We start from the raw sequence: 27,485 nt of genomic DNA, 5'->3' as shown, positions 1-27,485 counted from the left end.
GGGAGCTCACTAAATATTTTCAAATAAGTGAATGATTTATTATTTTTACCATACTTAGTTTCAGAAAGGCTTTGAGGTAGCTTGCTATCTCAAAAATACACATAAAAGAGGATAATTAAAAGAAAAACAGAATAAGACCAAAAAAACCTAACGTAGGAGGAGAAAGGTTTGATATGCCAAGTATATGGTATGAATCTGAAGAGTCAGTGGCTCAAGATGAGGAAAATGATGACTCAGAAAAGGCTATTGGATTTATCAAGAACTAATTGATAATTTTTAAAAAGTGGTCTCAGGGGGTTTCTCTAGTGGCGCAGTGGTTAAGAATCTGCCTGCCAATGCAGGGGACACGGGTTCGAGCCCTGGTCTGGGAAGATCCCACATGCCGTGGAGCAACTAAGCCCGTGAGCCACAACTACTGAGCCTGCGCGTCTGGAGCCTATGCTCCGCAATGGGACAGGCCGCGACAGTGAGAGGCCTGTGTACCGCAATGAAGAGTGGCCCCTGCTCGCCGCAACTGGAGAAAGCCCTTGCACAGCAACGAAGACCCAACACAACCATAAATAAATAAATAGATATTTAGATAGATAGATAGATAGTCTCAGTAGAGTTTTGGAGAGTCAAGAAGTCAGTCATTATAAGTGGCATATTTGAAGAGTGAGTTTGTGATTTAACCAAATATGTTTCTGGGTTCTTAAAGTATTATTTAACCCCTTTATTATGGGAAAATTTAAACATATAAAAAGATAGAGAATAGTGTCATGAACCCCCATAAACTCGTACTCAGCTTCAACAGTTATCCCCCCCGTCCCCCACATACCAAAGTGAGTTGAAGAAAATCCCATATATCCTATCATTGCAAATATTTTGGTGTGATTGCTAAAAGATGAGAACTTTCTTATTGGTATATTCTTTTTTTTTAAAATTAACTAATTAATTACTTTATGGCTGTGTTGGGTCTTCATTTCTGTGCATGGGCCTTCTATAGTTGTGGCAAGTGGGGGCCACTCTTCATCGCGGTGCACGGGCCTCTCACTATCACAGCCTCTCTTGTTGCGGAGCACAAGCTCCAGACGCGCAGGCTCAGTAGTTGTGGCTCACGGGCTTAGTTGCTCCGCGGCATGTGGGATCTTCCCAGACCAGGGCTCGAACCTGTGTCCCCTGCATTGGCAGGAGGATTCTCAACCACTGTGCCACCAGGGAAGACCCCTTATTGGTATATTCTTGACATTCAATATAGTTGCCCACAGAGGACTTTATTTTTGGGATACTTTGCATTACATGGTTTGAGACATTTTAGGATCTCTTAAATCTTTGCTATCCAATTGAACTTTCTGTGATGGAGGAACTGTCCCATATTTGTGCTGTTTAATATGGTGGTGGCTACAGTGACTGAGAACTGATTTCAAAATTTTATTTCATTTTAATTTCAGTAGTCTCATGTGGCTAATTAACCCTTTATCTGGCTTTAACCATCCTCTTAAAACTGAAGAATATCCCTTTCAGAAATCTATGCATGTGTATTTTAAATTATCTACATAATCAAGGTCAGTTGAGTTGATTATAATGGGGAAACAGAGAATGTGATGACTCTTGAATTTAGATAGATTTTAGGCTACCTCTGGACTAAAGATATTTTGATCTGTAGTACTTAAGGCTGCACAAAATCCATTCTTAGATCTTTTAAATCTCTGTCCTTGATGTCTAGCATAATGTCCTTCATACAGGCAACCGTAAAATATTGAATCTGTCCAGTCATTAGGAATCTGAGTAAACAGGTCTTTCTTTCTTCTTTAAGCAGGTGACAGAAGAACCAACATATTGACATTAAGTAAATAGGACAAAACTGGATGGCTTTTGAAGTTACTAATTTGCAAACCTTTTATGTTTGTTTATCAAGTTGTTTAATATGGAATGTTTCTTTCCTTTGGTTTGTGAAACTTCTATAGTTAATGTGATATGGGGGGAAAGTTGTGGGACAGGAGTTAGGGATACTGAACTGTGGTCTTTGCTCTGCCACCTTATACATTATAAGCTCTTAAAGTGTTCATTTTAACCTCTCTAGGTAAAATGAGAAGAATCTACCCATATAATATGGCCTGCATAGATGGTCCTCTGTAGGCTTCACCCAGGGACTTACTGTCAGCACCCTCTCATATATTCCTACCTATTTATTGCTCTCAGAGCTTTCAGAAATTGAAAGTAGTTCCTCTTTACAGAAAGACTGAGTACGTTTAGTTTTATTTATTTAAAAATTTATTTATTTAATTTATTTATTTTTGGCTGTGTTGGGTCTTCATCTCTGCTCCCGGGCTTTCTAGTTGCGGCGAGCGGGGGCTGCTCTTCATTGCAGTGCTCAGCCTTCTCACTGCGGTGGCTTCTCTTGTTGAAGAGCATGGGCTCTACCCACATATGGGCTTCAGTAGTTGTGGTTCACAGGCTCTAGAGCACAGGCTCAGTAGTTGTGGCACATAGGCTTAGTTAATTGCTCCGTGGCATGTGGGATCTTCCCGGACCAGGGATCAAACCCATGTCACCTGCATTGGCAGGCGGATTCTTAACCACCACCAGAGAAGCCCCCCCTTTTATAAAAAAAATTATTTTTAAAATTTATTTATTTTGGGCTGCATTGGGACATTTAGGTTTTGTTTTGTTTTGTGGTTTTTTTTGCAGTACGCAGGCCTCTCACTGTTGTGGCCCCTCCCATTGTGGAGCACAGGCTCCAGACGTGCAAGCTCAGCGACCATGGCTCAGCGGCCATGGCTCACGGGCCCAGCCGCTCCGCGGCATGTGGGATCCTCCCGGACCGGGGCACAAACCTGTATTCCCTGCATCCGCGGGCGGACTCTCATCCACTGTGCCACCAGGGAAGCCCAGGGATATTTAGTTTTAAATAAAGCATTCCTTTTGTTCTTTCAAAATTCTTTGGTTGAACTTTCCTCTCCAAAATATTGTACATTTGTTTTCAAAATCTCTGATACTGCAATAATTAGTCTTCTATGTAAAAACAATCTAAATAGTTATTTCAACCTCAGTCTGATTGATATTATTCTAAACACTGTGGTGATTTATTTTTATTTTTCAGAATTTTTTCATTTGTGCCTGGTTATGGCTTGAAGTGTGTTCTTCCCAAATTCATATGTTGAAGTTTAACCTCTAGTACCTCAGATGCAACTGGTTAAGGTGAGGTCCTCCTGGTGTAGGATGGGCCGCCATACAGTATGACTCGTGTCCTTATAAAAAGGGGAAATTTGGACACAGATATACACAGAGGGAATGCCATCTGAAGGTGAAGGCAGAGATCAGGGTAATGCTTCTGTACACCAAGGGATGCCAAGGACTGCCAGCAAACCACCAGAAGCTAGGGAAGAGGGTTGGAACAGATTCTTTTCACAGCCCCCAGAAGGAAGTAACTCTGCCAGCACCTTCATTTTGGATTTGTGGCCGCCAGAACTGTGAGACAATAAATTTCTGTTGTTTAAACCATTCAGTTTGTGGTACTTTGTTATAGCAGCCCTAGCAAACTAATACAGTGCTTAATATCACTTTGCAACCAAATATAGAAATATAGCACCTCCTGACAGCTGTAATGGTTAATGTGTATTTATTTCCTGTCAAGCTATCAGTACTAAATATCAACTGACATTTGATTACTTACTACAGATCAGACCCTGTTGTAAATACTTTACAGTCTTAACTAGTTTAATCTTTAAAACCAACTCGGTGAGATCTTTGGAGAAGTGGTTGATTTCAGGGCTGGGGCAGGGAAAATACAAAATAAGCTGGAGAGTATTCCTGGTGCCAGAAAATAAGGAAGTGTTTATGAAAGGATGGGGACATGTTGAAAGGGCACAGGAGCCAATGTGAAAGAGCGCCCAATAGGGAAAGTTGGACATTTTTGAGCAACAAAATAAATAATGGTGATATTGGATTATAACTCACATAATTAAGATATTTATGAATACATATTTAAATAAATAAATAGATAAGAAAGGACCGCTCTTATATTAGATAGAATGAGGGAAATAGAAAATCACTATTGGAATACCACAGTGCTAATTGCTACAGGCAAGATCCATTTGATGAATACTAAAATTAGAGGGCAAAATTTTGCAAAGACACAGGATATTTGAATAATCTCAAAGTATCTTCCTCAAGATATTTATTATTTACAAGGGGAAAAACAGTAACTTATGGTAGAGAAACTCTGTGGAGATTGCCATAATCAAGTGATCAAGGTTAACATCACTAGGAATAAGACATTAATATGACATCATGTATTTCTTTTATGATGCACTGAGAAAGGGACATCAGTTCTGTGGTGGTCTTGTCAAAAGTGTATGACCTCATTCTAATGAGAAAACATTAGACAAATCTAAATTGAGGGACATTACACAAAATAACTGACCAGTTTTCTTTACAAGTGTCAAAGTCATAAAAACAGGAAAGACAGGAAATGTCACCGATGAGAGGAGACTAAGGAGGTTTGTAACTTTTCTGTAAAATAAAAAGTTGACGTAGAAAACAAACTTACGGTTACCAAGGGGGAAAGTTGGGGAGGGATCAGTTAGGAGTTTGGGATTAGCAGATACAAACTACTACATATAAAATAGATAAACAACAAGGTCCTACGGTATAGCACGGGGAACTATATTCAGTATCTTGTAATAAGCTATAATGGAAAAGAATATAACAACAAGAACAACAACAAAATATATATATATATACATATATATATATAACAGTCACTTTGCTGTATACCAGAAACTAACACAACATTGAAATCAAATATATTTCAATGAAGAAAAGCTGAAATATTCCTATAAGATAGGTACTACTGTTATTCTTATTTTACCATGAGGAAATTCAGGCACAGATAGGTTAAATAACTTGTCTCAGTAGTATATATAGTTAGTAACTGGCCAAACTTGGGTTTCAGCACAACAGCCTGGTTCTAGAGCTCCACTGCTAAGACACTAAACTATACAAACTTTCCTTGATAAATTTTGTATAGGCAGAAGATGTGCAGAAAGTACAGGATACTTTGGTGTTCCCAAAACCATAAGAGTGAAAAAACTGTAATCATCTCTGGAAAGTTGAGCTACATGAACTAAATGTTAGATAAGATTAAGTGTTTCTCAGGTATTTTGCTGTACTGGACTTTTGTAATTTATATGACAAAATTCTTAATACATGTAACTTACAGTTAAGTAGAGATTAAGATAAACAAATTAGTTTTAAAATTCAGTGGCTTTGAGGACTTCCCTGGTGGCTCAGTGGTTAAGAATCCACCTGCCAATGCAGGGGTACGGGTTCGATTCCTGGTCCAGGAAGATCCCACATGCCGTGGAGCAACTAAGCCTGTGCGCCACAACTACTGAGCCTGCGCTCTAGAGCCCATGTGCCACAACTACAGAAGCCCATGCTCCTAGAGCCCATGCTCTGCAACTAGAGAAGCCACCGCAATGAGAAACCCGCACACCACAACGAAGAGTAGCCGCTGCTCGCCACAACTAGAGAAAAGCTGTGTGCAACAACGAAGACCCTACGCAGCCAAAAATAAATTAATTACAAAAAAGAAAGTTTAAAAATTCAATGGCTTTGATAAAATTTGCTTTGTTGATGATTGTGTTACTGGCTGACACTGAATGAGAAGTAATAAGAATCACTTCACATGTTGCTTATACACAAGGAAAATTATAGGTTTGTTTAATCATGGAATTAAAATGTGATAATCAAATGAGAATTGTCCAGTCACATCAAGAAGGCAAAAGTACAACTGGAAAAAGTTTTTGGATTTGTAATATCTTACAGAAAAGATAATAGCTTGTTAATTTGCAATTCTAAGATCTGAACAATAAGAGAAAGGCTTAAGCTGAAACATAGTGAATTTTTTTTTAACATCTTTATTGGAGTATAATTGCTTTGCAATGGTGTGTTAGTTTCTGCTGTATAACAAGGTGAATCAGCTACACGTATACATATATCCCCATATCTCCTCCCTATCCCACCCCTCTAGATGGACACAAAGCACTGAGCTGATCTCCCTGTGCTATGAAACATAGTGAATTTAAGTCATATATATGGAAGAATTTCCTGACTGAAAAGGTTGTAGAAATATTAAGAGTGGGTTATGAAATCACCTGGAGATATTTCCTTTTTGAAACAGAGAAATGATTTCTTGGAAGAGCTAGGCATACTCAGAACCAGGAGTATACCTACAATACTTAACAGATTTCTATTTTGTGTTGTATAGAACCATATTTGTTAATCATTAAATATTCTTGTTAGTTTTAGTTGGTCTTCCTTGCCTCAATATATGCTTCCTTTTATCAGAACTTCTTGATGACTGACTGAATAAATTTATATAATACAGAATAAATTATATGGCATGGGTTGGGAGTGGGATAGGAAGAAAAGTACTAGAACATAATGCTGTATGAAGTTTTGTGTGTATGGTGGCGCAGGAGTATTAAGTACAAATGTTAAAATATTGTTGGAAGAAAAATGAATAGCCCCAGTGTTCAGGATAAGATTAGTTAGGCTTTGATTGAAATGGTCATTTAAATTGCCTTTATATAGGAGGATATACAGAATGTACTATTAGGGATTTTGAAAACTATTTTGGAGAAATAAGATTAGCTGAAGAGATTTGAATGAATACAGAAGAAATGCAAATACAGAAGGAATGCCCTTTTAAAATTAGATATGTCTAACCTTTCTATGAAAAGGAGCTATTTTAATTTCTGGAAACTATATAGCTTCCAGAAGCTATTGATCTTATATGAAAGGGTGCTAAAATATGTCTTTGGACAATGTAAAAGAGCCACCTAAGTGGACTATACTCTTTTTCTGGAGTTTTGGGTTACCCTCAATACAGTGAAGATACAACAACTTGAATGCTGACCAGATGAGATATTGAGATCCTGATCTACTATTTGGAGATTCTGTCTTTTTTTTTTTTTAATTCATTCATTCATGCATGCATGCATGCATGCTGTGGGTCTTAGTTGCGGCACGCAGGATCTTTTTTTTTTTTTAGTTGCAGCATGCACGCGGGATCTAGTTTCCCAACCAGGGATCAAACCCCGGCCCCCTGCATTGGGAGTGCATAGTCTTACTCACTGGACCACCAGGGAAGTCCCTGGAGATTCTGTCTTTAAAACAAAACAAAACAAAAACTACCTTGAACTAAAATATTAAAGAATTTATCCTCTATACGTAAATGATATGTACTTGTATTGTAAGGTATATGTATTGCCAGTTTTAAACCCCATGAGAGCAAAGACTTTAGTTTCTTTATTTATTGTAATTTTTAAAAAAATTGGTATGTTGGAAAATGTGTTTTACTAGAGTTGAAGGGAGGGTATTTTCGAGCTTTGTTTTTCTTTCTTGGGTTTTTAGTTTTGATTACTTCATTATTGTATTATTGAGAAATGTTTTTCCAAAGTCAAAACTTATTTGCTTAAATTTTGCTGTAGAAAAGTTAAGGTGCACATTAAAGAAACTACACTCACAGTTTAGAGAAAGACTTTTAATCAGTAACACAGACACTATGATAGTCTTAAACTGTTGCTTCATCCTCCTTCAAAGCATATGTCCTTTATTCTCCAAAAAGATAAACAAAAGGTGTATTTTATTTTTGAACAGACCAATCTATGATTGCTTGCTTTTTTCACTCTTAATGACAACTTTTTAATGAACAGAAAATGTTAGTTTTAATGTAGATAGATGTATCAATCTATAAAAATTGTGATTTTTGTGTCCCATTTTAAGAAGTTTTTCCATAGCCTGAGTAATGAAGATAGTCTCACCTATTATATTTTAGTAATTTTGTTTTGTATTTTGTTTTGCTTTGCCTTTCACATTTAGGTTTATAATCCAACTGAAATTGATCTTTATGTGTACTATGAAATAGATGTCAGGTTTAATTTTTTTAAGTATGGATATGTAATTATCCCAACATCATGTATTTAAAAACATTTATTTTCCTCAGTGCTCTGCCATGTCGGTTTTATAATGACCAACTGTCTATAAATTCATTGACCTGGTTCTGGAATTTCTATTCTGCTAATTGCTTTGTCTACCCTTGCAACAATACAAAACTTACTCACTATAACTTAATATAAAAATTACTAATTTACCAGAGAGCAAATCCTCCCACCTGACTCTTTTTATTTAAGAGTGGCTTGGCGATTCTGGCCTTTTGCAACCCTGGGGCAGGTTTTTATTTTTTTTTATTTTTTTTATTTTTTGCGGTACGCGGGCCTCTCACTCTTGTGGCCTCTCCCGTTGCGGAGCACAGGCTCTGGACGCGCAGGCTCAGCGGCCATGGCTCACCGGGCCCAGCCACTCCGCGGTACGTGGGATCTTCCCAGACCGGGGCACAAACCCGTGTCCCCTGCATCGGCAGGCGGATTCTCAACCACTGCGCCACCAGGGAAGCCCTGGGGCAGGTTTTTAAAATAGAGCTTCAATTTCATTAAGATTTTCTTTTTTCTTTCTTATTTTTTTCTTACTTTTCTAGGACTTGTACATTTCCTCTACTGTTTCAAATTTATTAGTGCAAATTACTCATTACTCATGTTTTTATGTCTGCAGGATCTGTAATCATGCTTCATTAATTTCTAATACTGGTTATCTGTACCTTTCATTTCTTCTTGGTAAGACTTACTGGAGGTTTATATTAAACAGCCTTGGTCAGCCTTGTTGACTCTCAATTGTGTGTTTTCTGTTTTATTTCTGCTCTTTATTTCCTTTCTTATAGTTTCTTTGGTTTATTTTGTTGGTCTTTTCCAACTTCTTGAGAGAGGGATATATAGCTCATGTTTAGGTGGGGTTTTTTTTCCCCTAATATATGCTCATATAAGTGTGTGTGTGTGTCTGTGTGTGTAATTGTATAAATTTTCCTTTAAGTACTATTATAGTAGTGTTTTGGAGATTTGCTCTGAAGTATTTTTGTCATTCAGTACAAAATGCTTTCTAATTTCTATTTTGATTCCTCCTTTGACTCATTGGTTATTAGAATTATATTATTCTGAAACACTTGGGGACTTCCTAGTTTTCTTTATAGTTTTGATTTCTACTTTAATAGTACTGTGGTCAGAGAATATATTTTCACTGATTTTAATTTTCTTGAGACTTTTCTTTATGGTCCATATGTTATGTCAGTCTTAATAAATATTCCCTTTGTACCTGAAAAGAATGAATTTGTTAGGTGCAGAATTCAGTATATGATCACTAGATCAGTTTTGTTAATCAAGTGGTTCAAATATTGTGTGTCTTTATCGAATTTTTGTCTGTTTTGTTATTGAGAGAGGTATGTTAAAATTTCCCATGGTGATTGTGGCTCTGTATATGTATCCTTGTAGTTTTTCCATTTTTAACTTACAGGTTTTTGAGACTTTTTTTCTGGCCACACCGCGTGGCATGCAGGGTCTTAGTTCCCCAACCAGGGATTGAACCCGTGCCCCCTGAAGTGGAAGCACAGATTCTTAACCACTGGACGTCCAGGGAAGTCCCTGGTATTGTTATTGTGTTGTTGGTGGCTTTGGCCTTTTATCGTCATCAAGTGTTCCACTATTTCTAGTAATACTTTTTGCCCTAAAGTTTATTTTGATGTTAGTATAGGTATACCATCTTTCTTTTGGCTTATGTTTTCATAGTATTTATATTTTTCTATCCTTTTTAATTTATTTATTTTGGCTACCCTGCCCAGCATATGGGGATCTTAGTTCCCTGACCTACCAGGGCTCGAACCTGTGTCCCCTGCATTGGCTGGCAGATTCTTAACCACTGCACCACCAGGGAAGTCCCTCTATCTTTTTACTTTCAACATTTTTGTATTCTTATGTTTCAGATGTGGCTTAGTAGTCATCTAGTTAAGTTTTGTGTTTGTCCAGTCTGATCATTGTTTTTAAAATTGGGGCATTAGTACATTTAATATAATTATATATTTGGATTTAAAAGAAATCTACCATCTTGTCAATATGCTTTCTTTTTGTCCTGAGTGTTTCTTTTTCTCTCTTGTGTTATTTGAATTTGTAGTCTTTAAAAAAATTGTTCCATATTCTTTATTAATTGGGAAGTTATACAATTTTTTTTCTTTTTCTTTTTGTGATTAGCCCAGAAGTTGTGGCATGCAGCCATGACTTACAAAAGTTTACAGGTAATTGATTCCTTTACCCTTCTGGACAGTGCAAGGACCTTGGCAGTCTAATTCTACTTACCATTCTTCCTTCTGACTTGACTTACTATGTGTACTTTAATTGTGTGTGTGTGTGTGTGTGTGTGTGTGTGTGTGTGTGTGTGTGTGTGTAAAACCCCATAAGGTGTTATTATTTCAGACAGTGATTATTTAGATTTTTTTTTCAAGGAAAACTTTTTATTGAAGTGTAACATATAGAAAAGCATACGAATCTTAAGTGTACAGCTTGAATGAGAAAAATTGCTAGTTATATTGACCTGCATATTCCCATCCTTACAAAAGTTATTTCTTACATTAATTAGTAAATTTGGCCTTCTGGTTCTAAAACGTCAGTTCACTGAGTTTATCATAAGTGTGCCCCTGTGAGCTATATGTACTTTCATTTTTCCAAGAATGCAGACTGTGGACAACTTTAGTGAATGCTATCTACTTGATGTTTTCTTTCATTGATTATTTGATTTAGTGCCAGGCAGGGACCAACATTGAGTATAGCCATGAACAAGATAGATGAGGTTCCTGTTCTACAGCTTATCATTTGTAAGTTGGGAGAGGTAAACTAGTAAATAAATGCACAAACAAGATAACATGAGTTAAGTTCCTTATATTGCCATTTTTTTCTTATTTTTCACTGTAAGAAGAAGTGGATCATGCTTTTCTACACTTAGACTTTAAAAGTTTTTGAGTAAAGTTAATGCTGGAAAAGCTAGTCTTATGCTAGTACTTATTTTGAACTTCCCACTGAACTGTTCTTTGAGGGTACAGATTATTTCCAAGTCATCTTTTTTTTTTTTTCAAGTCATCTTTTTAAAAACATTTTTTTAATTGAAGTATAGTTGATTTGTGTTAGTTTCTGGTGTATAGCAAAGTGATTCAGTTATATATATGTATTTATATACTTTTCCATTATGGTTTATTACAGGATATTGAATATATCTCCCTGTGCTATACAATAAGACCTACTTACTTACTTACTTATTTATGGTTGCATTGGGTGTTCATTGCTGCACGCGGGCTTTCTCTAGTTGGGGTGAGTGGGGGCTACTCTTTGTTGCGGTGTGTGGGCTTCTCATTGAGGTGGCTTCTCTTGTTGCAGAGCATGGGCTCTAGGTGTGCGGGCTTGAGTAGTTGTGGCTTGCGGGCTCAGTAGTTGTGGCTTGTGGACTCTAGAACACAGGCTCAGTATTTTTGGCTCATGGGCTTAGTTGCTTCGCAGCATATGGGATCTTCCCGGGCCAGGGATCGAACCCATGTCCCCTGCATTGGTAGGCAGATTTTTAACCACTGCGCCACCAGGGAAGTCCCTAGGACCTTTTTGTTTATTTTATATATAGTAATTTGTATCTGCTAATCCCAAACTCCTAATTTATCCCTCCCCCAGCCCCCTTTCCCCTTTGATAACCATAAGCTTGTCTTCTAAGTCTGTGAGTCTGTTTCTGTTTTGTAAATAAGTTCATTTGTATCATATTTTAGATTCTACATATAAGTGATATCATTTGGTATTTGTCTTTCTCTTTCTGACTTACTTCACTTACTTAGTATGATAGGTCCATCCATGTTGCTGTAAATGGCATTATTTCATTCTTTTTGATGACTGAGTAGTATTCCATTGTGTGTGTGTATGTATGTATGTGTGTGTGTGTGTGTGTGTGTGTGTGTGTGTATATATATATATATATATATATATATATATATATATATATATACCCCACATCTTTTTTGTGTGTGTGTGGTACGCGGGCCTCTCACTGTTGTGGCCTTTCCCGTTGCGGAGCACAGGCTCAGTGGCCATGGCTCACGGGCCTAGCCGCTCTGTGGCATGTGGGATCTTCCCGGACCGGGGCATGAACCTGTGTCCCCTGCATTGGCAGGTGGACTCTCAACCACTGCGCCACCAGGGAAGCCCTATACCACATCTTCTTTATCCATTCATCTGTCGATGGACATTTAGGTGGCTTCCATGTCTTGGCTAGTGCTGCTGTGAACATTGGGATGCATGTATCTTTTTAAATTAGTCCAACTCATCATTTTATCCTTAAGATACATTCATAGATGAATGTTAACTTTGTTATAGGAATAAAATAAAAGTCCTGCTGCCATCTAAAATACTTCTAGAAATACAATCTTAGGCTGAAAGTAATTTTTTTTTTTTGGTTGCCCTGCATGCCTTGTGGGAATCTCAGTTCCCTGAACAGGGATTGAACCCGGGCTATGGCAGTGAAAGCCTGGAATCCTAACCATTAGGCCACCAGGGAGCTTGGCTGAAAGTAGTTTTGAGAGGTAATTTAGTTTTTCTCTCCTCCAGGCAGAACCACATCTGATACTGAATTCATAAGTTCATAATGTAACCAGGAAAGAAGAGTTCCACAAAACTGGTTTACATGAGCAAAATCTCAGAGGCTCCAAGGAACCTGTTATGCTTGAAGAATAACCAACAGCTTTCCATCATTGTCAGATGGTATTTCTGTTTGGCAGGGTTAGGAGATGAGACTAGAAAGGCTAAGCTCAAGTTTGAATGCCTGCTAAGGATCTTTAGCTTATGGAGACTGCTGGGGAGTCTTGGAATGTTTATAAATTGTTGAAAGATACCTCTGGCAGTACAGACGATGGACACTTTCTTTGCACAGTGCTTTATTCTTTTGTTCACCCTCTTTCAGTGGTTGTCCTTTGCATTCAAGGCCTTACTTACATTTGTTTTTCATTCTCATCCTCCAACCTCCTTGTTTCCTAGCACTTGGAAGTTTTGGAATGAAGTAAGAAATAGTAGCCATCCAAGCATTAATATATTTGTTTATGTTTTATTCATCTTTGATAAGAGTAGCCAGTGGGTCATTACGTTTATGTGAATATCTTTTCTGTCTTCACATTTTGTGTAGTCAAATATTTTTTGTTTTTACTTTGGATGTCTCCATTTCATCATCCTGGAAACTCATATCATAGGTCTAATACCTTTAACATAAATATTATTATAAAGAAATAAAGCATATTTATTAAAAAACAACTTTTGAGCCATAGATGTGAAATTACTTATTCAGCAAATATTTTATACAACCAAATTCATTCTCCCCGTTTTTTTTGTGTTTTTAAAAATATTTATTTATTTATTTTTTTGCTGTGTTAGGTCTTTGTTTCTGTGTGAGGGCTTTCTCCAGTTGCGGCGAGCGGGGGCCACTCTTCATCGTGGTGTGCGGGCCTCTCACTGTCACGGCCTCTCCCTTTGTGGAGCACAGGCTCCAGACACGCCGGCTCAGTAGTTGTGGCTCACAGGCCCAGCCGCTCCGCAGCATGTGGGATCTTCCCCGACCAGGGCTCGAACCTGTGTCCCCTGCATAGGCAGGCAGATTCTTAACCACTGCACCACCAGCGAAGCCCCATTCTCCCCGTTTTTGAATGTGATTGTACAAGTGTAGTTGTAGTTCACTTCTTCTTTTTTTTTTTTTATTATCTATATTGGAGTATGATTGCTTTACAGTGGTGTATTAGTTTCTACTTTATAACAAAGTGAATCAGCTCTACATATACATATATCCCCATATCTTCTCCCTCTTGCATCTCCCTCCCATCCTCCCTATCCCACCCCTCTAGGTAGTCACAAAGCACCAGGCTGATCTCCTGTGCTATGCAGCTGCTTCCCACTAGCTATGTGTTTTACATTTGGTAGTGTATATATGTCCATGTCACTCTCTCACTTCATCCCAGCTTACCCTTCCCCCTCCACGTGTCTTCAAGTCCATTCTCTACGTTTGCTTCTTTATTTCTGTCCTACCCCTAGGTTCTTCAGAACCTTTTTTAAAAAATTCTATATATATGTGTTAGCATACAGTATTTGTTTTTCTCTTTCTGACTTACTTCACTCTGTATGACAGACTGTAAGTTCATCCACCTCACTACAAGTAACTCAGTTTCATTTCTTCTTATGGCTGAGTAATATTCCATTTCTTCCCTTTTTTTCAGCTTTAGGAAAAATGAAATCTTTATTCAATTTAGGTCTTTAGAGAAAGGCTATCAGCTTTATTGAACTTCAGTGTTGTTGACTAGGTTTGCTACATTGGAGTAGTGTTAGCTTGATTTAGTTGATTTTCTGTTTTGCTGTAGAATTGCATCACCTAGGTGAGACATCTTGGCTGTGATATTGCAGTGAGTTTTCCTTGCAGCTGAGCTTTTTTGCTGTGGTCCCTAGGTATCTTTTTCAGGTGTCTCCGTTACCATGATGGACTAAAAATAGTGTTGTTTTTGTGTGTTTGTTTGTTTGTTGTATTTTTATGCTTAATTCTTAACTAAAATCATAGCATCTGATTTAAGGTACTGTTATTATCATAGCACATTAATCTTTTATAAATGGCTTATTTTTGTGGGGAAAAATTAGAAAATATAAATATCTTATTGTCTGTTTCAGTATTATTTGACCAATATAACTGACCAGATTATGAAGCAGTTCATAAATGTTCATTTATATAGGTTGTAGAATAATTGAGACTTCTCCTTTTATGCAAACATTAGTCTTATAATCTTTGAATCCTAAGTATTCTTGAAGAGTATATTATGTGAGGAATTACTTTACCACTTACAGAAGTTATCTCTTAAATTAATATACGGTCTTCTAGAGGCCCAATAATTAGTTCCTCTAATCTTTAATAATCAGCCCTTTTTTTAAGTTATCTTTGGTGCTCCAGTATTAAAATTATTATACATAGTAAAATTTACCATTTTAACTTATTTCTATGTGTACAGTTCAGTGGCATTAAGTATTACACATTGTTGTACAGTAATCACCACAATGGATTTAATTTATCTATTTATTTATGGCTGTGTTGGGTCTTCATTGATGTGCGCGGGCTTTCTCTAGTGGCGAGCAGGGTGTTACTCTTCATTGTGGTGCGCAGGCTTCTCATTGTGGTGGCTTCTGTTGTTGTGGAGCACGGGCTCTAGGCATCCCTTGCATTGGCAGGGGGATTCGTAACCACTGAGCCACCAGGGAAATCCACGATAGATTTTTAATAGCTTTATTGAAATGAAATCATATATCTCACACACACAGCCCTTTTTTCCATGGAATCTGAGGGACGACCTCTTGCAGATTTTGATTTCCCACTCTAGAACTCGTATCTAGATCACCATGGTGACTGAACAGAGGTTGATGAGAGCTATTAGAGTTTTTAAATTTGTGGACCAGAAGTGATGAAACTCCGGTCGGATGTTGCTGTACCGATTCCAAAAGACCATCAGGTTCTAATCAAAGTCCAAGCGTGTAGTGTAAACCCTGTGGACACACAAATTCACTCTGGTACCTACAGTAGAAAACCACTTCTACCTTATACTCCTGGATTAGATGTGGCTGGGATAATAGAAGCTGTTGGAGAATGTGTATCTGCTTTCAAGAAAGGTTACAGAGTTTTCACTACCAGCACGATCTCTGGGGGCTACGCAGAGTATGCTCTGGCAGCCAATTACCCTGTTTACACACTGCCGGAAAAACTGGCCTTTAAACAAGGAGCTGCCATCAGTATCCTGTATTTTACTGCTTATTGAGCTCTGCTCCACAGTGCCTGTGTGAAAGCTGGAGAAAGTGTCTGGTTCATGGAGTTAGTGGAGGAGTTGGGATAGCAGCATGCCAGACTGCTAGAGCTTATGGCTTAAAGGTTTTGGGCACAGCTGGTACTGAGGAAGGACAAAACACTGTTCTGCAAAATGGGGCCCACGAAATGTTTAATCACAAAGAAGCTAATTATATTGATAAAATTAAGATATCTTTTGGTGAAAAGGAGTTGATGTGATTATTGAAATGTTAGCTAATATAAATCTTAGCAATGATTTGAATCTTTGTCACATGGAGGACAGGTAATAGTTGTTAGCAGCGTTGTTGTTAGCATCAGAGGTCCTGTTGAAATAAACCCACGGGAGACACCATGGCAAAGGAATCTAGCATAATAGGAGTTGCTCTCTATTCATCCACCAAGGAGGAATTTCAGCAGTTTGCAGCAGCCCTTCAATCCGGAATGGAAATTTGTTAGTTGAGACCAGTATTAGGTCCTCAGATTCCATTGGAAAAGGTGGCCCAGGCTCATGAAGATGATATTCAAAGCAGTGGGTCTACTGGAAAAATAATTCTTCTCTTAAAATGATTAATCATTTCATATATTTCCTATGTAATTAGAGGTCTCTTACCTCAGTTTTATGTACACTACATTAGCTTTAATCAGTATTCATTTGATTCAGTGAGTTTCTTATATTTAAAAAAAAAGATCTTTAGAGCTCATAGGCATTGGAGTGCAATTTATTTTATAGCTGGCAATAAAGAATATTGCCTTCTACCTCTCATCAAGGAATTATTATAGTAGGAAATAGAATGTTAGTGGTCACTTGGCATTGGAGTATATTACAGAAATTCCTAACTGATACTTGATCATTAATTCCATACTTTGACTAAAACATGCTAATTCAAAATAAGACTGGTTGATTTCCAAACCTACTTCTTATAAAGGTTCTTTAGTCTCTGATTAGCCGAGAACTGTATTGGACTTTGAAGATTTTCTGGACTAAACAAGACCCCATTTCCAAACTGATCTCATCTAGATCTACAAGTCTCTCAGAAGGGCAAGATAAACAATGTCTAGATAAATTTGTTAGTTTTCCAATATTTCCCAATGTATTCATGACATTCACTAGTTTAAAGATTGATTATCAATGATCCATATATTCTGTGAGGGCAGCAGCCTTATCTTTGGTATAATATGATACTAGGTACAATTTCCAAACAGATACTTATTGATAGATTAAACTTCAAAGTAGATTTAGAATTATCTGTTTATGTGATGGGGATCATATATTTTTATTTAAATTTATAAATGAATTAACACATTAAGAATGATCTGCTCTTGTTATAACATGGTAACTGCAGTAAATGCTAGAGGAAATTAAATTTTTTTAAAAAAATCATATACAATCACTCATTTAAAGTGTACAATTCAGTAGTTTTTAGTATATTCACAGACTTGTGCAACCATCAGCAATATCACTGATGAACAGAGAGAGATGCAAAAATCCTCAACAAAATACTAGCAAAAGAAATCCAACAATACATTAAAAGGATCATGGGCTTCCCTGGTGGTGCAGTGGTTGAGAGTCTGCCTTCTGATGCAGGGGACACGGGTTTGTTCCCTGGTCTGGGAAGATCCCACATGCCGCGGAGCAGCTAGGCCCGTGAGCCATAGCCGCTGAGCCTGCGCGTCCGGGGCTGTGCTCCGCAACGGGAGAGGCCGCAACAGTGAGAGGCCTGCATACCACACACAAAAAAAGGATCATAACCATGATCAAGTGTGATTTATCCTAGGGATGCAAGGATTTTTCAGTATCCGCAAATCAATCAGTGTGATTAACCATGTCAACAGATTGAAGAATATAAGCCATATGATCATCTCAGTAGATGCAGAAAAGGCTTTTGACAAAATTCAACACACATTTATGATAAAAATCTCCAGAAAGTGGGTATAGAGAGAACATACCTCAACATAATAAAGGCCATGTATGACAGATCTACAACTGACATCATTCTCAATGGTGAAAAGCTGAAAGCATTTTCTCTAAGATCGGGAACAAGAAAAGGATGTCCACTCTCGCCACTTTTATTCAACAGTTTTGGAAGTCCCAGCCACAGCAGTCAGAGAAGAAAAAATAAAGGGAATCCAAATTGGAAAAGAAGTAAAACTGTCCCTTTTTGCAGATGACATGGTACTATACGTAGAAAATCCTAAAGATGCTACTAGAAAACTACTAGAGCTCATCAGTGAATTTGGTAAAGTTGCAAGATAGAAAATAAATTCACAGAAATCTGTTGCATTTCTATACACTAACAACGAAAGATCAGAAAGAGAAAGAAAAAAATCCCATTTACGATTACATCAAAGAGAATAAAATACCTAGGAATAAACCTACATATGGAGGAAAAAGACCTGCACTCCTAAAACTGTAAAACACTGATGAAAGAAATCAAAGACAACAAACAGTTGGAGAGATATACCATGTTCTTGGATTGGAAGAATCAGTATTGTCAGAATGACAGTACTACCCAAGGCAATCTACATATTGATTGCAATCCCTATCAAATTACCAATGGCATTTTTCACAGAACTAGAACAAAAAAATCTTAAAATTTGTATGGCGACACAAAAGACACTGAATAGCCAAAGCAATCTTGAGAAAGAAAAACGGAACTGGAGGAATCAGGCTCCTGACTTCAGACTACACTACAAAGCTACAGTCATCAAAACAGTATGGTACTTGCACAAAAATAGAACTATAGCTCAATGGAACAGTATAGAAAGCCCAGAAATAAACCCATGAACCTGTGGTCATTTAATCTATGACAAAGGAGGCAAGACTATACAATGGAGAAAAGACAGTCTCTTCAGTGAATGGTGCTGGGAAAACTGGACAGTTACAGATTAAAAAAAAAAAAAAAAGAAATTAGAACTTTTTTAACACTATAATAAACTCAAAATGGATTAAAGACCTACATGAAAGACCAGATACTATAAAATTCCTGGAGGAAAATATAGGCAGAACACGGTTTGACATAAATTGCAGCAATATCTTTTTCGATCCATCTCCTAGAGTAATGGAAATAAAAACAAACAAATGGGAACTAATTAAACTCAAAAGCTTTTGCACAGCAAACTATAAACAATACAAAAAGGCAACCCAGAGAATGGAAGAAGGTATTTGCAAATGATGCATCCTGACTGAGAAGGGATTAATCTCCAAAATTTACAAACAGCTCATATGGCTCAATATCAAAAAAATAACCCAATCAAAAAATGGACATAGGACCTAAATAGACATTTCTCCAGTGAAGACATACAGATGGCCAAGAGGTACATGAAAAGATGCTCAACATCGCTAATTATTAGAGAAATGCAAATCAAAACTACAGTGAGGGACTTCCCTGGTGGTGCAGTGGTTAAGAATCTGCCAGCCAATGCAAGCGACATAGGTTCAATCCCTGGTCCGGGAAGATCCCACATGCCACAGAGCAACGAAGCCTGTGTGCCACAACTACTGAGCCCATGTGCCACAACTGTTGAAGCCCACCCACTCTAGGGCCCGCGTGCCACAACTACTGAGCCCGTGTGCTACAACTGCTGAATCCCACGTGCCTAGAGCCTGTGATCCACAGCAAGAGAAGGCACTGCAATGAGAAGCCCGTGCACTGCAACAAAAAGTAGCCCCTGGTCGCCGCAACTAGGGAAAGCCTGCACACGGCAACAAAGACCCAACACAGCCAAAAAAAAAATAGATTTTTTTCTTTAATAACCCTAGATACCTTTTTTTTTTTTTTTTTTTTTTTGTGGTACGCGGGCCTCTCACCATTGTGGCCTCTCCCGCTGCGGAGCACAGGCTCCGGATGCACAGGCCCAGCGGCCACGGCTCACGGGCCCAGCCGCTCCGCGGCACGTGGGATCTTCCCAGACCGGGGCACGAACCCGTGTCCCCTGCATTGGCAGGCGGACTCTCAACCACTGCGCCACCAGGGAAGCCCTAGATACCTATTTTTTATCGTCTGAAAAAGAGTTGAGTATCAGTTCAGCAAAGGTGTTGTTTGCTTAGTGTGATGTGACAAGCAGTGTCAAACTCTGATGATGTGGACTAAACAGGACAATTATAGAGATTATGATTCGGGAAAACAAGCATTAAGCAAATCATAAGTTTACATACCATTTTACAGGAGGTTTTGAGGTAAACAACAATAAATTTACAAGGATCCCATATTGAAGAATCTTTTTTTTTTTTTTTTTTTTTTTTTTGTGGTATGCGGGCCTCTCACTGCTGTGGCCTCTCCCGTTGTGGAGCACAGGCCCCAGACGCACAGGCTCAGCGGCCATGGCTCACGGGCCCAGCCGCTCCATGGCATGTGGGATCTTCCCGGACCAGGGCACGAACCCGCGTCCCCTGCATCGGCAGGCGGACTCCCAACCACTGCGCCACCAGGGAAGCCCAAGAATCATATTTAAAATGCTTAATAATGAAAACTTAAATCTTTTGAATAAAAACTGTTTCAACAAACAAGCTATTTTGTATTTCTTCACTATATATTTTATTTATAATGAAGCTCCTTCGCTTTTCTCCACCACTGTTTCCCTCACCACTATTTTGCCTTTTATCTCTTCAGATTTTTAGATTTACTTTTTTTTTTTTCTTTATTGGAGTATAATTGTTTTACAATAGTGTGTTAGTTTTTCCTTTACAACAAACTGAATCAGTCATACATATACATATGTTCCCACATCTCCTCCTAGATTTACTTTTTATAGATTCTGATCAGTGTTAAATAATAGTAGTATGTGTATTGTTCCTGACTTTACTATGATTGGTTCTAGGGTTTTGCATTTAATTAGGTATGTATTCTTATATATAAAAAATATCTTGGAAAAACATATACCAAAGTTTTAATGTTATGTATAGGTGGTAGGATATACATAATTTTCACTTTGTTCTTGGTCTTTTCTGTGTTGCCTGCTTTATAACATGCATTTTGCTCTTTTAAATAAAAAAGGAGGGACATTTTTCAAAACAAAATAAAAACTGTATGTACTGTTTACTAATAAAGAAATGCGTAGGTCTACTCATTGCTCCAAAAAGAGACTTCTTCCCAAACATCAGTTTGCTTTTGACCAGGGTCTAGGGAAACTAGCTTTAGCTGTTCAACCTGCTATTTTAGATTCTTTAAAATAAGACGTTTGGGAGTAGGTGATTTTATGGGATTTTTCCTTCTTTGGCTTAGTTTTTTCCTCAGGTTGTCATATGGCACATGGATGGAGGACGTTTTAAGAGGCCAGGATCAGGTCTCTAAAAATCAAAAGTTGAAATCAAAAGTTACTTAAATTCATACAGAAATATGAGTGACTAGGTATTTTTTTTTCTCCCCAAAGTATTTACATTTGGGAGAGCTTTTGAGATATTTATTTGCTCAGTTCTTTTCTAATTGATATAACTTCTTGTATTCATTTAGTATTTATTGAATCTATGCCAAGCTACTGGAGATATAGGAAAATTAGATATGGTTCTTGTCCTTGAACACTGTGCCCATTGGTAAGGATACTGGCAGTATACCACTTTTTTTTTTACCTAGTGGCACTTACATGTGGATTAACTTAAAAATACCAATACAAAGTAGTATTATGAATCTTTGGGATTGCCCTGCCAAAGAATAGAGATCTGATCCTGAAATGAGTTTCAAAACAATTTTCCATGTCATTTCATTCTTACTCTTAAACAGTCGAGTTCTTGCAGCCCTCATACCCCACCTAGAACTCTTCATATTTAGTTTTTATGCTTCCCGAGATTAAGCTTTGATTCACTGAATGAAGTGGACCTGACCCTCATTTTCCCCAGGTTACTGTCCAGGAAGTTAACTGTAATTTCTTCCCAGTGTAGTCTAGTTCTTTTTGTTAGGGCTCAAGTAAATATCTGCTTGCCTTTTGTGAATTAGAGATGTCAGCATAACTGATTGTTTTCCTCCATCTTTTCTCTTCATTTTCCTCACCTCTTAACTAAATAAACATTCTTTTACCTGTGCTCTCAGTTTGAGAGATTATGTTTTGTTTGTTTGGTTGGTTGGGTTTTTTGTATAAGGAGGAGGAGAGGAAGAGGAAGGGGGGTGGGGAAGAAGAACTTACTTAGTTGTTTTGGCTGGGCTGAGTCTTAGTTGCAGCACATGGGATCCTCGTTGCAGCATGTTTAGTTGCGGCATGCAGGCTCATAGTTGCGCATGCGGGCTTATTAGTCGCGGCCTGTGGGCTTCTTAGTTGCAGCATGCATGTGGGATCTAGTTCCTCAACCAGGAATTGAACCTAGGTCCCCTGCATTGGGAGCGCAGAGTCTTAACCACTGAACCACCAGGGAAGTCCCGAGATTATCTGTTTTTAAAGAAAGACATTTCAACAAACTCAGGGCTGTATGTTTGTAAATTATTGTTAGTAGAACCATTGCAGATATTTCCCAATGAATTGAGTCACAGTTCTCTGTAGAAAAGTTACTTGAGAACCCAGTTTAATGTGTTAACTGAATCAATCTTTTTTTTTTCCTTTTCATTTCAGTTGGAAAGACGTCACTGATTACCAGATTCATGTATGACAGTTTTGACAACACCTATCAGGTATTTTGTTTTTGCCATCCTACTGTCTCTTATGTGTTACAATCAAGGTCCTTTTAAAAATTCATTAATTTACATTCAGACATGGATATAAAAGCATTTTCTGTAATCTGTAAAATTCTATATAAATACAAAGTATAACTGATGATGCTCATAGTCCTCAACTTTTTCACTTAATTTCTTTAGCTTCTCTTCCAAAATCTATTGAAAGTTTATTGCTGATACCATCTGGGATAGAAGTAAGAGTGATTATAGCTATTCTCTTGGAGAGATTTCCTCCAAGTCTAGGATTCTATGACATTTTCATCTATACTTGAAGTCAAGAATAAGTGAGTACTATAATTAGAAATCATTAACAGAAGGAGATTTGGGAAGTTCACACATATGTGGAAAATTAAATAACTCATTCCTAAATAACCAGTGGGTCAAAGACAATCACAAGGGAAATTAGAAAATACTTCAAGATAAATTTTTTTAAAAAACCCGCAGCATACCAAAACTTATGGGATACAGCTAAAGCAGTGTTATAAGGAAAAGAAAAGGTACATTAAATCAGTAATTTAATCCTCTGTCCTAAGAAACTAGAATAAGAAAAATAAACCTAAAGCAAGCAGAAGTAGGAAACTACTTTAAAATGTAGGTTTTATTATTCAGGTGTGGTGAGGCCGGCAGATCAGGAGATGATTGCCATTGTAAAGATAGTTTACTGTACTCACAAATCTCAAGAGGAAGGGATACTCCAGGCCATAGGAGGGGGGCACATTGAAGAAGTACTGGTATTGGTCAGGGGGTGAAAGGGGGGTGGGCAGGAAATGTAGGCACTAGACTTTATTGTGATTTATGTGAGAAGGATGGGTAAGACCAGGTAAAGAAATATAGGATTGCCTACTTTGAGTAATTTCATTGGTCCCTGGGCTGTAGGGACTGTTCCTAGTTGTCTAGTACTTGGCCCTAGGGTGATTAGGGCAGGGGAGTAATGACCCTGAGTGTGATAGAGGAGGTGGTTGGGGTATGGGTTTGGATTGGTTGGTTTTCATATGAAGGGCCCTCCTCAGGCAAGTTTTACTTCTCTAGGAATTGGCAAACCCTGGGATGGCCAGTCCCTCCAGTATAAGGAAGGCCCCAGGTGTCAGGACAACAAAAATACAGAAAATAAAGACATGCTTAATTCAGAAACTAATAAAGATTAGAGCAGAAATATATGGAAGAGAGAACAGAAAACTAGAAATTCAGTGAAACCAAAATGGTTCTTAGAGAAGATCAGCAAAATTGACAAACCTAAAGGTAGACTAATCAAGAAAAAAGAAGGCTCAGATTATTAAAATCAGGAGTGAAGGAGAAGTCCTTACAGAAATAAGCAGGATTATAAGGAAATACTGTGAACAGTTACATGCCAACAAATTAGATAACCTAGATGAAATGGAGAAATTCCAAGAAAGATACAAAGTACCAAAACTAACTCAAGAAGATATAGAAAATTTGAGTATACCTGTAATAAGTAGATAGAGTTAGCAATCAAAAAACAAAGGAAATCGCAGGACTAGATGGCTTCACTGGTCAATTCTATGAAATATTTAAAGAACAGCACTAATACTTCGTAAACTTCCAAAAACAGAAGAGGAAGAAATACTTCCTAACTTATCCCATGAGGTCAGTATGACTCGCATTCCCAAACCAGGCAAAGACATCAAAAATAAAACTACAGGGCTTCCCTGGTGGCGCAGTGGTTGAGAATCTGCCTGCTAATTCAGGGGACACGGGTTCGAGCCCTGGTCTGGGAGGATCCCACATGCCGCGGAGCAACTGGGCCCGTGAGCCGCAACTACTGAGCCTGTGCGTCTGGAGCCTGTGCTCCGCAACAAGAGAGGCCGCGATAGTGAGAGGCCCATGCACTGCAATGAAGAGTGGCCTCCGCTCGCCACAACTGGAGAAAGCCCTCGCACAGAAACAAAGACCCAACACAGCAAAAAATAAATAAATTAATTAATTAATAAAACTCCCACCCCCAATGTCTTCTTTTTTAAAGTAAATAAATAAATAAATAATGAAAAATAAAACTACAGACTAATATCCTTTATGAATATAAACAAAATAGTCCTCAGCAAAATACTACCGAACTGAATCTGGTAACTTGTAAAAAGGGTTCTATACCATTTGCCAAGTAGGATTGGTAGGTTAGTACCAAGATTGCAAGGTTGGTTTAACATACAGAAAGTGATGTAATATACTGTATGAATAGAATAAAGGACAAAACCAGGGGAATTCCCTGACAGTTCAGTGGTTAGGGCTCCACACCCTCACTGCTGAGGGCCCAGGTTCAATCCCTGGTCGGGGAACTAATATCCTGCAAGCCATGCAGTGCGGCCAAAAAGAAAAAAAAAATGCCATGCAGTGTGGACAGAATCACATGATTATTTCAATAGACACAGAAAAAGCATTTGACAAAATCCAGTAGCCTTTCATGATAAAAACACTTGGCAAATTAGGAATACAAGGGAACTTTCTAAATGTGATAAGGGGCATCTCTATGAAAGACCCACAACTAACATCAGATGTAATGTTTAAAGGCTGAATGTGTTCTCTTTAAGATCAAGAACAAGACAAGGATGTCTGCTCTCAGTTGCATATGTATCTAAGTTATATGTGTGTATCTATCTTAGTTTAAAATGCTTAATTGTGAAACAAAAATCAAAGAAAAAGCTAAAAAGAATAAATCAGTAATCTTCATACCAGGTACTTTCACTGAGGCCCTAAGCACATTATAAATCTTTTTCTGTATTAACTTTTTTGCTGCACGGCCTGTGGGATCTTAGTTCCCCAACCAGGGGTTGAACCCATGCACCCTGCAGTGGAAGCGCAGAGTCTGAACCACTGGACCGCCGGGAAGTCCCTGCATCAACTTTTTGAAATATTCTTATTAAAATAAAATTTTTTAAAATCCCCTTTAATTGAAGTATTTTACATCTGTATTACTGTGTAGTTAGTATAAAAACTTGATTTCAATTATTTGTCTTAGGAGTATATCAAATGTTGATCTGATTAAAGGAATGGTTAATTTCCATAGTAATTAACTGCCTCTGTCTCAATTATTAAACCATTTTTTATTTTTCAGAAAGCTTTTAGGGTAAATACAAAATCTGAATCCTGTCCCTTTTTTAGTATGTACTTTCCCGTATTTGAAATATTTATTTTATTTCTGGGATATGCCTTCTGGTTTGAACACTAAGAAAACTGAAAAACTTGGGCATTTGTTTTCTAGGAAAAAGTTTGTCCAAATTTGTACAGTTTGTCCAAAACCATCCAACTACTAAATGGTAGAACTAAGATGTAAACAAAGGTTTTTCTAATTGATCTTTGACAAAAGAGCAAAGGCAGTACAATGGAGCAAAGATAGTCTCTTCAACAAATTGTTCTGGGACAGCTGGTCATCCGCATGCAAATGAATGTAGATACAACGTTATTCTCAAAATGAACCTAAACACAGACCTAAATGTAAAACTGTAATAAGCCACTGGAAGGTAACATTGGAGAGAACCTAGATGATCTTGCATATGGCAGTGACTTTTTAGATACAACACCAAAGGCATTATCCATAAAAGAAGCAGTTGATAAGCTGGACTTCATTAAAATTAGAAACTTCTGCTCTGCCAAAGACAGTGTCAAGAGAGTGAGAAGGCAAGCCATAGATTTGTAAAAGGCTCACATGACAAAGACTGTTATCCAAAATATTCAGTGGAATCTTATAATCAGTAGTAGTAAAGAATTATTAATTCCTTATGTTTTGATAAATTTTGACAGATATGTACACCTATGAAGCTACTACTACAATCAAGATTAAGAACATTTCCATCTCACCCCCAAAGGAATTTGTTTCTAATTAAGCGTTTTATTAAAACCCTTAACGATCATGAAACAGGAATAACTAAAACATAAACATGACATTTAAGGAAAGTCACTTCTTAAAAGCCAATGAATATGGGACTTCCCTGGTTGTGCAATGGTTGGGACTCTGCGCTCCCAATTCAGGGGGCCCAGGTTCGTTCCCTAGTCAGGGAACTAGATCCCACATGCATGCCACAAGTAAGAGTTCACAAGCCACAACTAAGGAGCCCACCTGCCGCAACCAAATAAAAATAAATAAATATTTTTTTAAAAAGCCAATGAATATGTATAGTATAAATTTTATTACATTCTTTTGAATATTTCAGAAATGGTTTAGTTACATCTTAAGACACTATAAGGAGAGCAAGTTTAGAAATGAAAAAATAGTACAATTAACAAGAGTGCTTTGTGTTTTTTTGGACCCGTTTATATCGGATATCCTCAATTTTCTAGGTCCCTGCAACTCTACATCTTATAGCTTCACCTAGATGACCTCTTGCATACCATATTTTGATTCTGAGCAATGCTTCTCTCTCTTCAGCAGAGAAACTATAAATACCAGTCTTAGGGACTGAAGAAAGTATTGATGTCATTGAGCCATATGTAGAAAGTTCCTGAGAGTGTTGAGCTCAAATCTTTGAGAGTGGAACCAAATACCATACGCTAAAAAATTTGAACTAAAATCAGTGTCTTAGGCTAAAGAATTATGAGCTAGAGCCTATAGTTGGAGTTCTCTGGGTATTTCTGAAGTATTTCATTTTACCCAAGTTCTCTGTGAAATTACAGAGATCTTTCCAGCACACCTAAAGTGCTGTTGCTACTTATGCACTAAGACTATTGCTGCTGTTCATTCAGACATTTATAAGGGCAGTGATGTTTATGAGGTGAGGTTACATAGAATTTGAGAGATAAGGAAAGATTTTGATTCTTTGTGAAAAAGTTGTTGCTAGTGAAGTCAAAATATCATTGTACTTTGGCATTAATAGGAGACACTGATTTACAATGTAAACTACAAGCTTTTGTAAGAATTAGGTACAGTCCAAGGTATTATCTTAGTTTAGCTCTAACAGGAAAATTTGGATAATGTAGCACCCCCATATCCTTACCTAGGGAAATCAGCTTGACAGCATATCAAGTATTAACTTGATATATGAAGAATTGACCATATGTCATTAGCTGCAAACTTAGTTATCAGGTGAAGAGTTGTTCAGTGGATTATTTGAAGATTCCCTACCCCTACCCCCACCATACAAG

General features: G+C 37.7%; 1 protein-coding gene and 1 pseudogene across 2 annotated transcripts in view; both read left to right on the top strand.

Annotated features, from left to right (window-relative positions):
• RAB6A (RAB6A, member RAS oncogene family) overlaps nucleotides 1-27,485 on the top strand; it is an 83,287-nt gene that overhangs the window by 12,857 nt on the left and 42,945 nt on the right. For both annotated transcript variants that reach the window (XM_059069706.2, XM_059069707.2), the window contains exon 2: nucleotides 22,294-22,352. In XM_059069706.2, coding sequence (XP_058925689.1) covers nucleotides 22,294-22,352 — 59 coding nt within the window. The remainder of the gene's footprint in view (nucleotides 1-22,293; nucleotides 22,353-27,485) is intronic.
• On the top strand, nucleotides 15,318-16,323 carry LOC131760026 (zeta-crystallin pseudogene; annotated as a pseudogene).

Source organism: Kogia breviceps, chromosome 7 (genome assembly GCF_026419965.1).
Source record: "Kogia breviceps isolate mKogBre1 chromosome 7, mKogBre1 haplotype 1, whole genome shotgun sequence".
NCBI classification, from domain to species: Eukaryota; Metazoa; Chordata; class Mammalia; order Artiodactyla; family Physeteridae; genus Kogia; species Kogia breviceps.
The sequence above is the reverse complement of the archived record's forward strand: the minus strand, read 5'-3'. Positions and strand labels throughout refer to the sequence as shown.